The 12,500-nt window shown below is 35.1% G+C and overlaps 1 protein-coding gene across 6 annotated transcripts in view; it reads right to left on the bottom strand.

Moving 5' to 3' along the window:
• Window positions 1-12,500, bottom strand: part of LOC125047433 (calcium-activated potassium channel slowpoke-like) — a 316,251-nt gene that overhangs the window by 48,216 nt on the left and 255,535 nt on the right. For 4 of the 6 annotated variants that reach the window (XM_047645630.1, XM_047645632.1, XM_047645631.1 and 1 more), the window contains exons 11-15: window positions 9,298-9,450; window positions 8,973-9,128; window positions 5,873-5,988; window positions 2,920-3,075; window positions 1,667-1,743 (exon numbers count right to left, since the gene is read on the bottom strand). In XM_047645630.1, the coding sequence (XP_047501586.1) occupies window positions 1,667-1,743; window positions 2,920-3,075; window positions 5,873-5,988; window positions 8,973-9,128; window positions 9,298-9,450 (658 nt within the window). Of the gene's footprint in view, window positions 1-1,666; window positions 1,744-2,919; window positions 3,076-4,526; window positions 4,640-5,872; window positions 5,989-8,972; window positions 9,129-9,297; window positions 9,451-12,500 lie in introns of all 6 variants that reach the window. The other 2 variants (XM_047645634.1, XM_047645635.1) reach the window with 1 other exon arrangement.

Below are 12,500 nucleotides of genomic sequence, written 5' to 3'. Positions count from 1 at the left end.
CACACACAAAAGAGTGATTATAGTAAAAAGGACATGATGACTAGCACACTTAGTCCTTTGTTTTGGCTGTGACAGAGAGCCACCATGAGCGTTAGTTTTCTCTTTAATCTGAAACAGTTTAAATGATAACATTTTGATTCTTAAAAAACTGTCATTAGAAACCCCTATATATTTGCTTCTATCTTCCTGTATACATGGTTTTCATATGTATGTGTGTGTATGTGTGTGTGTGTGTGTGTGTGTGTGTGTGTGTGTGTGTGTAGCATGTGTCTGTGGCAAAATTTCTAATCTTCGTAATTTTTCTGTTACCCAAAACTTTTACTACTGTAGAATCTTATACATTTACCAATTCCTATTTCAAAACTGCAAAAACGGTCGTCATATATTATAAAATTATCCAATACAGGGTCTCTGATTGCAAAAGTAATAACTATATAGTCCTTTCTCTTCTTCTTTTTGCCACCTTGTAAAACCATCCACATATTCAGCAAATCATGATTGTATGTCCAGATTTTGAATGGCAAAATTTATTAAATATCTGTCCTTTATATTATTATCATAACTATATATACACATTTCATTTATTCCTAAAAATAATGCATATATAAATTCATGAACATATTTCTCAGTCTAATGCTTTTTTTGAGAAAGGGCATGTAAAATGCACAATATAAAGTGTTTTGGTGTCTCTATTTGTGCATTTAACCATCTTTTTTAATACGAAAAAGCATAAAGAGGGGATAAGTGACTTTGGAGGAAATGGAGGAATTTGGTCTTTTAAATAATTTCAGCAAACTAAAATTATTTAACTGCAAAATGATTTAAATGAAGACACAGATAACATAATGTGGTAATGTTTGGATCTTCTGTCTTTGTCCTACCATATAGAATACAAAATATTAGCAATATTATTCATTAAAATGCACCTGTCTCTTAAAAAGAATATATATATAAAAAAATCAAGTTGTCCCATCACAATCCCAAAATTCATAAATATGGCATACAACATAAAGGCATCTTCAAGAAAAGATATGAATATCCATGAAGAAAAAAATAAATAATTGTACTGCACAAAGGTGTGAAGCATCAATGAAATGCTCATATCTCTCAGTGATGTAAACACATATCAACATTGCTGAACACTTTCTGTCCCTTCTTTGCTCCATTGATAAGTAAATATTGTTAAAGAATACCTCTAAATTCATAAACCCATAACAATAGGATTCACACTTAGCCAGAAAATTTCTTACTGCAAACAATAAATACCTATAAATACTACCTGCATTTACTCTGGGCTTTTATATTACCAAATGATCCATCAGCAGTAATAAAGGCAAAATAAATATTGCCAAAAGTATACTTTACAGTCTTATACATTAACCTACACCAAGCAATAAACTCAAGTATTATACATCACACTTGAAAATAACATAGAAGTCATAACTAAATGAACTAGAGAACGATATATTCAAATGTTATAATGTACAATTAAGTATGACTGTGAAAATAAGAATAACCATTACTGTACATCAACAAGAAAATGGATGAAAAAATACCTCTTATTGTACAGTCTAAAATCTGGATGCAAGAAGTACCTGTTACTCTACAAACAGGTCTTACACTGATGAGTAGAGATACAAGAGAAAAATATTGCAGAGATACTTACAGTTTTTACATTTGCACTTTTTAATAAGGGTTTCATTTTTGCAGTCGTCATGACAGGCTTTGCAGTAGTACCATGCTCTGAAAGGGACCACTCATAAACTATAATGTAATATAAAAAAATAAAAACATATGCTATATAAATACATAAAGATAGATAACAGAATCTTTGTTATTACAGGACTTTATTCATCTAGATATTAATTATAATTCCCTTCATTTTCAATATGCACTTTTATATCTATATTTCTTCAAACCTTCATGACTACCAGATACTTACCTTCTACTGTCTTGAATGTTTTACCATTAAACCAAATCATTGAATCTTTTTTCTTTCTTTCTTTTTTATGTTACATATATATGGCACAGGACCATCAATGAACCTTTGGATATCTGGATGAAAAATACATAAAGAATTTGGATTTGCCATCCCATTCCACGGTAATAATGAATACAAATTATCTGATTTTGAATTACTGGCTGGGGAGGACTTTCATCCTAATAATATATAAGCTGTAAATAGCCTTTTGTAATTAAAGATGTTAAAGAGGTACAGGTATTTAATATTCAACAGGGGGAAGGAGAAAGGTAATTTTTGTCTTTTTTGTGAAATTGCAAAAATTACATGTAATTTTTTATCATAATTTCACTAAACCTTATAATATTAAGTTCCATCTTTTTATTGAAACTATTAACAATAGACTCCTCTTGTGATACTGTGATGTAAGCATTTCTATCATTATCTAAATAAAACATAGAATGCAGTAATGCAATGCCCATCATTTTCTGAATTAAAAAAGTAACACCTGATCTTGATCCTGCAAGAAATAGTTTAGGATGAACTTACAGTCCTGGATCAACTTTGGAAGCTCAAGACCTAGGGAACTCCAGCTGAACCAGTCACTCAAATGTATCTGACATTTATCTCAAAGCTTACTGAGGCATTGACCTAATCATAATATGATTTTTCTGAACCGTTCATTCAAATAGATAATTTTGTATCTCTTGTGCAATATCTTTAGCTTTTAGTACAAATCTCGCTTATAAAGAAAATATTCTTAAATGAAAAAAATATTCCTTTATTAAAATGCTAAAAAAAACAACAAAATGTGAACAATTTTGGCATGGCTTATTTCATCAAACAATATTATTTTCTTGTGAAATTTAAAAACTCACTGATGACTGAATAATTAACCTACTGTTAATAATTTCCCTGCAATGTTCCTTCCACCACATAAATGCACATACACAACATACCTCTTGACCTCATCAGCTGACTGAGCAATGAAGAAGCCTTGAGTGTTTGGCTGGATCTTTGTGGCTTTTGGGTTGATGGCAATTTTGCTATCTGTGCCATCCTCATTCTTGACTTCAATGGCCAAGAGAAGAAGTTTAAGCTTGGAGAAGCAAAGTCTGTCAGAAGAGTTGAAGAGTATCACTATCTTTAATTCAAAATCCGTATGAAAGTTATTATCAAAAGAAGAGAGATAAAAAATTGACATTCTTTACTTACAGTAATAGCAAATTCCCTCTTCAATGAAGATACTAAATGTATTCTTACTTATAGTTTAGTAATTTTATTCATTTGACACACACAAAAAAGAAGAAAAGAAGGGAAGATAAATAAGCATTTACAACACTCCATGCTTAATGCCTTACATCAGTCAGTTGCAGAACTAACTGATCGTTTCCTGCAATACTGTATTCAAAGGGAGTTTTTATCAGTAAATATATATATAAAGCAGACTAAGAGAAAGAGATCTATAGAGAGACACACTGACAGAGATATATAGACTGATGAATAAATAGATGGACACATAGAAGAGAGGGAGTGTGAGGGGGTAAAGGTGAGAGAGAAAGAAAGAGAGAGAGAGAGAGAGAGAGAGAGAGAGAGAGAGAGAGAGAGAGAGAGAGAGAGAGAGAGAGAGAGAGAGAGAGAGAGAGAGAGAGAGACAGAGAGAGAGAGAGACAGAGAGAGAGAGAGAGAGAGAGAGAGAGAGAGAGAGAGAGAGAGAGAGAGAGAGAGAGAGAGAGAGAGAGAGAGAGAGTGAAAAGGGGAAAGACGAAGATAGAAAGATAGAAAGATAGAAAGAGAGAAAGAGAGAAAGAGACAGAGAGAGAGAGAGAGAGAGAGAGACAGAGAGAGAGAGAGAGAGAGAGAGAGAGAGAGAGAGAGAGAGAGAGAGAGAGAGAGAGAGAGAGAGAGAGAGAGAGAGAGAGAGAGAGAGAGAGAGAAAAGGGAAAAGAGAAAGGGGGAAAGACAAAGATAGAAAAAGAGAAAGAGAGAAAGAGAAAGAGGAAGAGAGAGAGAGAGAGAGAGAGAGAGAGACAGAGACAGAGACAGAGAGAGAGAAAGAGAGAGAGAGAGAGAGAGAGAGAGAGAGAGAGAGAGAGAGAGAGAGAGAGAGAGAGAGAGAGAGAGAGAGAGAGAGAGAGAGAGAGAGAGAGACAAAAGGGAAAAGGGAAAAGGGAAAAGGGAAAAGGGAAAAGAGAAAGGGGGAAAGACAAAGATAGAAAAAGAGAAAAAGAGAAAGAGAAAGAGAAAGAGAAAGAAAAAGATAAAGATAAAGAGAAAGAAAGAAAGAGAGAGAGAGAGTAAGAAAGTGAAAGCACATGATGACAGAGGATAGAGCAAATGGAAATACATTTATAAATAAAAAAAGAAAAAATGAATGGACACCAAGAGAAGAAAAATGGGAGAGATAGGAAGAAGTAAGGGAGTGAAGAAAAGATAAGGAAATACAAGCTAAAGCTGGGACCCAAAGAGGCAGATAACCAGAAAGGAAAAAGGAAAGAAAAAGGAGTAACTAAATACATAAATAGATGAATAGAATGAAAGAGACATCTGGGACAAAATGACTTACTCTGAAGCCTGTGGGAATGTCATGGCCACAAAACTCGGAGAAAGTGTCTCAGTGTACATTTCGCAGCCAGTACCTTGGAGGTAGTCATTCTGCCAGGCTTGCATATCTGGCGACTGGAGGAGATAACAAGAGCAGTCCAGTTTACTCTGTTATGATATGCACACACAATTCTGTTTCTCTCCAATGTAATTAGCATAGTATTGAGACAGTACTCTTTTTGCTACTCATGGGCCCCCTCTCATGATCACAGTGAAGTTTTGTAACCTGCTCCTAGCCAAAATAAATCTTAAGAATTAATAGAACAAAATAGAAATTTGTAAAAAAAAAAAAAAAAGATGAAAAAAAGAAGGAAAGAAAGAAAGAAAAAATTGCTTGAAGAAAACCAACCAAAATACAAGCAGTTATCAGAAAGTCTGATCTAGTGAAGGAAAAAAGAAAAAGAAAATGGAATAAAATCTAAAATATGTCTAGAATTTGAATGCTAGATGAATAAGCAATGTAAGAGAATGACATCCACTCTGTGTAAGAAAATATGCATATAATATTGTATAAGGTAATATTCTTATGTCTTTTACAAAAATCGCGGAGCATTTTGAGGAAAGTTGCATTTACTTTTCCTAGTTGATATACAGCAGGGATATGTATATGGCCATGAGTACATTTAATAAGATTTTCCACCCTTAACTTCACAATCTTATTTTACCAGCTATTTTAAAATGTCAGTAGGTTGGTTTGTGTAAAATTTGGTTCTGCCTGTTGTAAAAAGAGTTGGTGATGCTTCTTTGTACGAGGCTGGTAAAATGTTTTTTATAAGTTCTAAGAAATGATTCACTGAACATCTTACCCTTACAAACAAATAATCAGTTCATTGTAATTGAAAAAAATGTAGCTTTGCAACCTCTGAAAATATTTCAAAAAAAGAAAGAATAACAAAATTAGAGAAAGATAAGAAAGAAAGAGAGAGAGAGAAAGAGGGGGGGGAAAAAATGTGGGAGTCATATACTCTATACTGTTCAGTTATCCTAAACATTTCCAATATTACCATAAACTGTAAAAAAGACAAATAGTACTTTTGGTACTGCGCCTCTCAGTACCAAACTTTATTTGCAAAAACCCAACAAATCTTTGACTCTCAGCATTTATGAGATCCATCACCAAATCTTGAAAAGTTAAAATATCATGAAGCACAAGTTAACAAAGAAATGCAAAACATTAATGGTCTTATCACACATACACAAAGAAAACCAAAATAGGGAGAATAGCTGTTAGTTCAAACAGGAAAAGGATCACACCTAAATCACTGGGACAGGTGACAACCCTATCCCAGCAGCAAAAGCCTTACTTACAATGCTGTCTCTGAAAACATAAGATCGACGAATGAAGGGCTTAGCGCCTCAGTATACATCTCCATTCCAGAGCCATTTTGGTAATCGACTTGCCAGTTAGTCCCATCTTTGTCACTCTACCACACAATTTAGTGTCAGTAAGCGAGCTACAGGAACTTGTATATCTTTAAAATATTTCCCCTTCTAACACATGCAATGACAGAACAATTAAATAGATCATACTTGAGAATCAAGTTCTTTAATGCCTTTATTTAGTTTTCATTTGGCAAAAAGTACCTGAACATCCTTTTACTGGTAGATATCAGTACTTCATACTCCAGCTTACTAGCACAGCTCTGATAGAAAAGGTAATAGAGATCTTTAGTTACATCTACTACACAGATATCCAATTCCTTTCATGAGTCTTAAAGCCCATCAATATTCCTACCAATCTCTTATTATCTTTGATATTCATTATTGATCTTGCTTTAAAAAAATAGTAGATTTAGAAAGATTTTATTATTTTTAGATATTAATTTTTCACTTCTGCCCAAATCACCCACACTTATCTCTTAATCATAACCAGCCAAGTGACTCTAGTTCAGCAAGTTACTTGATTCAACATATGTGTTTCAATAAGACAATTTAAATTAAACCCAAATCATGATCTGATCTAAAAGGAATTTAATCTTGCTTTATGAAGATATTAAAGAGAAAGCAAATAAGTAAAAAGATATTTTTTTTCTCTTGCCCTTAATATCAACACTGGGCAACTACTACTTAATATGAATAAAAGCAAAAGAAAAAAAGCTTCAAATTAGAAAATGCATTAAAAAAGAAAACAAAGCATATACTACTATCTACAGAAAAAAGATACACAAAAATAAAAGAGTGTTTTGCAAAAATTAAAGAACAATATAATGATATCTCTGTGTCAGTTGACTTGGACTAGAATTTATTTAAAGACACTTTAAAGGTTACTCTGTAAAAAAAAAAAAATAGTATTTCCAGAAATAAAAGTTTAAGTTTTAATTTGAAAAAGTCGGTGTAATATTTGGATTAACAAAATGTATCTGTCTGTATAGTGTTCAAAAATGAAATAAAAGATAAATTAAAAAAAAGAAAAATAATGTAAACCACATGCAAAGGTCACAATACTCCTTATAAAAATTAGTTAATATAAACACCAAAAAAAGACCATGATAACAAGCACTGCCTTAAACAAACTGATCTATATGAAAAAAAAAAAAAGATATTTCTGACAAACATAGAAATATATAACAAACATGTAGAGGTGGATTATATGAATTCCATGTCTATGCAGATCAAATAAAATTAAGTTTCTTTGCATAAAATGATGGTAAGGAATATCTACAGTTTCTTTAACGTTTACAAAAAATGCTAAGTGTTCTCACACAAAAAACACAAGATTTACTTCTTGTTTTTGTATGGAGAGTATTCTGTGTCAAGTGTGTCACTGGTATGATCTTGTTGCCATTAAAATTTTTTAATCACTCAAAAATGCTGAGGTCACAATCATTTTTTGCTTAGCGACATCAATATGAGGCATTTAGGTACTTAATTTCAGATTTAATCAGAGATATATCACCCACACACAAAAATGTAAATAGTGTAAAAAAAAAAAAAAAAAATAGTAGTCATTATTTATATCATTAATCCAGATATCCTGCAACTCAAGAGAAATACTTACATATGAGCACTATAGAATGAAACAAACAGGGTAAAAGATACTTCAGTAAAGAATATATATTGTACATTTACATCAGTATGCACATATATGCATATATATGTGTGTGTGTGTGTGTGTGTGTGTGTGTGTGTGTGTGTGTGTGTGTGTGTGTGTGTGTGTGTGTGTGTGTGTGTGTGTGGTGTGTGGTGTGTGGTGTGTGGTGTGTGTGTGTGGTGTGTGGTGTGTGGTGTGTGTGGTGTGTGTGTGGTGTGTGTGTGGTGTGTGTGTGGTGTATGGTGTGTGTGTGGTGTGTGTGTGTGGTCTGTATGTGGTGTGTGTGTGTGGTGTGTGTGTGTGGTGTATGTGTGTGGTGTGTGGTGTGTGGTGTGTGGTGTGTGGTGTGTGTGTGTGTGTGTGTGTGTGTGTGTGTGTGTGTGTGTGTGTGTGTATTCATATATATATATATATATATATATATATATATATTTATTTATTTGTGGTGTGTGGTGTGTGGTGTGTGGTGTGTGGTGTATGTGTGTGTGTGCGTGTGTGTGTGTGTGTGTGTGTGTGTGTGTGTGTGTGTGTGTGTGTGTGTGTGTGTGTGTGTGTGTGTGTGTGTGTGTGTGGTGTGTGGTGTGTGGAGTGTGGTGTGTGGTGTGTGGTGTGTGTGTGTGGTGTGTGGTGTGTGTGGTGTGTGTGTGGTGTGTGTGTGGTGTGTGTGTGGTGTATGGTGTGTGTGTGTGGTCTGTATGTGGTGTGTGTGTGTGGTGTGTGTGTGTGGTGTATGTGTGTGGTGTGTGGTGTGTGGTGTGTGGTGTGTGGTGTGTGGTGTGTGTGTGTGTGTGTGTGTGTGTGTGTGTGTGTGTGTGTGTGTGTGTGTGTGTGTGTGTGTGTGTGTGTGTGTGTGTATTCATATATATATATATATATATATTTATTTATTTGTGGTGTGTGGTGTGTGGTGTGTGGTGTGTGGTGTATGTGTGTGTGTGTGTGCGTGTGTGCGTGTGTGTGTGTGTGTGTGTGTGTGTGTGTGTGTGTGTGTGTGTGTGTGTGTGTGTGTGTGTGTGTGTGTGTGTGTGTGTATTCATATATATATATATATATATATATATATATATATACATATTTATTCATATATCTATACATATATTTATACATATATCTATACATATATAAATAAACACACACACACACACACACACACACACACACACACACACATATATATATATATATATATATATATATATATATATACATATACATATTATTATATTCATATATCTATATATATCTGTGTGTGTGTGTGTGTGTGTGTGTGTGTGTGTGTGTGTGTGTGTGTGTGTGTGTGTGTGTGTGTGTGTGTGTGTGTGTGTGTGTGTGTTTCTTATATTGTATCATCATATAAAAAGGGTCAAATGTACTTACCGTCTTGAAAGACCTCATGGCAAACAGGTTAGCCATCATTGTAGAGAAGCCTGGAGCAAGGCAAGATTGGGCGATGAAGCCTAATTTGAGCTCAGCCAGGCAAATGACATCATCACCACGCTTCCAGTCCCAGGAGGGGATATTCAATAGGTATGCCTGTGCAAAGAAATACCTATATCAATCCTAATTCCAGAAAACTATCATCCTAAAGCCAGAAAACTATCATCCTAAATTAACATCACCATACGGATAAAGAATTCTGAAAGACTATTATCTTCTTATCATCTTTTTGCTAAATCTATAGACAGAACATGGATAACAGTACCTTGTTGTGATACTGCATAAGCTGGATAATGACTCTGATGTCATCAGAGTAGTTCTTGATGGAGATGACCCGCATAATGTTGGCAGCATCCTCTGCATCAGGGTCTTGGCAGTACTTATTAGCGAGCACAAGGCAGGCATCAGCTTCATGTACCTGTTGCATGCATTGCTTGTATTAACATTTCTGTTCTCTGCTATAAAACCACAGTCATATTATTTCCACATTTGTTTTGCCAAGGTCAATCATGCAGTGCCTATGTGATTGGAGGTTCAAGTTGCATTTGGCATTGATGTCAACCTCTCAGAATAAAATGTACGAGTGCTTTCTGTTACAATCATTTTCAGATTTAAGTTATAGTAACCCAAGTAAAAATTTACATCAGATAATTGGAAAATGTGAAAAGCACAAATATGCAGTGATTTCATCACGGGTGTATATAAAATGAATCCTGCTCTACACTTGAGTAAAGGTTTTAACTTCTATGATAAAAAATATTTTCTAGAGACTATAAAATTCTAAATCTTGATGGCAATTAAACCTTTGACTCAATATCTGACAAACCCAAGACTTACCATATATAAGTCTCATAGTAATACCCTGATTCACATAAACTGACATCTTCAGTTCACTTAGAAATGATAAAACAAAGGTAAACTTTTACAACTGTTGACACAAATGCATGCATCCCAATATAATATGTTCTTGACATTAGCAGGGACAAGTGGTGGAGATCTGTGGAATTTATCTCTTTGTATATTGCAAAATATCACAAGTTTAGCTTCTTGAATTCTAACTTTGAATTATAATTTGTGTTGTGTCTCAAATTTAATGACTTCAGGGATAAACCATAACAAATCCTTATGTGATATATGGGAGCATATTTCACATCTAACTTCACTATGTATCATGTAACTAAAAAATCATTATTATATACAGGAATGATGGTTTATGCAATCATATACATATATATGTTGCATTAGGCTATAAGATTATAGAAAAAATAATAGATTTCACAAGATAAATCTAAATCTGTTAGATGAAGGTTAAACAAATAAGGTATGTCATTAGATTTTCAAAAATATTTGTACATAAATCATTCCACAAATAACTTGATTATACAAAACAAAGGTGTAAGGCACATGCCTTTATTATGGGTGTTAGGGATTCATGAACATGCGCAGGGTGTCTGGACCTCATGCAATATGCAAAAGCGTGACTGTAGCATGCAAATTGGGAAGGGACTCTCTTCTCTTGGCAACATACTTACCATCGATGCCGTACTTCACTGGGTACCCCAACCCACGACATCCAAGGGTCGAAGGGTATGTGGTAACCTGTCGCTGTTGCTACTGTGCTACTCACTGTCCTAATCGACTTACTACTGCAAGATGTAGCAGTCTTCCTCAGACCACCAACTTGTAGCTACTTGCAGGAGGGTAAGGAGTCAAACTGCTTCCTCCTACAGCACATTCTGCTGCCCTGTACTCTTATCTACTACAATTATGAGGCAACACTCTGCCTTTCTCAGTAGATAGCCAACCTACAATAACTAACTACCTGCACACAAAGAGATTTTAACTCCTCCTCAAGCTTTTTAAACTTTCTTCACTATTTCAGGAAGCATTATCTACCTATATCAAAGCTTACCACACTTTCCCAAATTCTGGTATAAGTGTTGGCATCATCCATGTCTGGCCTACATTACCCTCTGATCAACAACTAATACTGCTTTCCCAGTACCATAGGAACAACTCTACAAAATCATTGTTTAAGTGGAATCAGAGTCATGTTTCAGGGTAGTGCTCCACCCCAGAACAACAGGATTTAGTTTTGAAATTAACATTTGTGTGCTGTGACATGAAACTGAAGACCCAGTCTTGGAAGCTTTCACATAAAAAGTATCCGTTCTATTTTTAGTTACACTTTTACAAAACTGTTACTCAAATCAAGAGATGATAAAACACAAATTCATCTCAAGAGTGCATCAGTGAAAATGAACATTTAAAGAGTGTCTCAAAAAAAATAATGAAAGAAAAAAAGTAATGATCCCAGATCTATTTGTTCTAAAAAATAACTGGAATATCATTGACTTTCTTTATTTAATCTTAACTGATGTATTTCTTCTTCCAGTCCATCAGCATATCAAAAATCTAAAAAATTATTTACTGATTATCTACTTTATAGGGCATTTAGACTTTGGAATGGTGCAAGCCTTCCAAGATCAGTCCTCAAGTGGAGCTCTAAACACTGATTATGACATACAGAGAGGCAGTGGAACACAAGCTCCCTGGGTAACTGTACTACAGTCATACTAACATCAACTCATGGGAAACAGCGCATTAAGGGGGGGAGGGCCAAATGTCGAGCAAAAAGTACCACAAATAATAATGTGTTTAATACTGGCTCTTGAGGCTGATACTGTGCTTCAAACCAGAAGGCATTACAAGCCTAGAACCACAGGAATGATCAGTCTCATTGTTCTTAGTGAGATATCCACAAAGAGAATGAGAAAGCCTGAAAGAAGGCTAGTAATGCCTGAAGGTTGTGGCATGTGTAGCTGCTACCACATGGACTGACGAAGCCTATGGTGGGCTAATCTGGGGGTGTAGAGTAATGTCCCAGGATACATGAGGAACTACGCGGCGAAATAAAACACCTGGCCACATATTAATCTGCTTAGGGGTTAACTGACTTGGTACTCTCCCATGGCTCACAGTCAAAATGAGTAAAATTCTCTTCATATGCCCTTGGCCTGAGGCATTATGATTTAGCAACAACTTTTACTTTTACAGTAAACAACAGTTACAATAAAAGGAAAGGAAAAAAGAAGAAGGAAAAAAATCCTGTGATGGCAAAGGAAAGTTCAGTGTCCTGTAACACCCTAAGAGATACACTCTCTTGCATCCCTCCCTGCACTAGACCCCGGCCCATGGGCCATCACCTGCACTGTGCTCGCTGTATACCTATTAACTCACAGATGAGGCTAAGTATCAGCGAGAGTCTGTGTGTCTGATCAGCAGTGAGGGACAGAAGAGATGGCATAATGTAGCCACACAGAGGGCCAACAAGTGAGCTACACCCAGTACACCCATGCGCCGTTACACAACGCTTATCCACACATTGAATACAACAACAAACACCTTAAAGGCTGGAAAACCTAGCTTCAGAGACAAAGTGCAAGCAGGGACCTTCCACTGTATTAA

The sequence above is a fragment of the Penaeus chinensis genome, chromosome 41 (assembly GCF_019202785.1).
Source record: "Penaeus chinensis breed Huanghai No. 1 chromosome 41, ASM1920278v2, whole genome shotgun sequence".
In the NCBI taxonomy this organism is placed as follows: Eukaryota; Metazoa; Arthropoda; class Malacostraca; order Decapoda; family Penaeidae; genus Penaeus; species Penaeus chinensis.
This window is presented reverse-complemented; position numbering and strand designations above follow the sequence as displayed.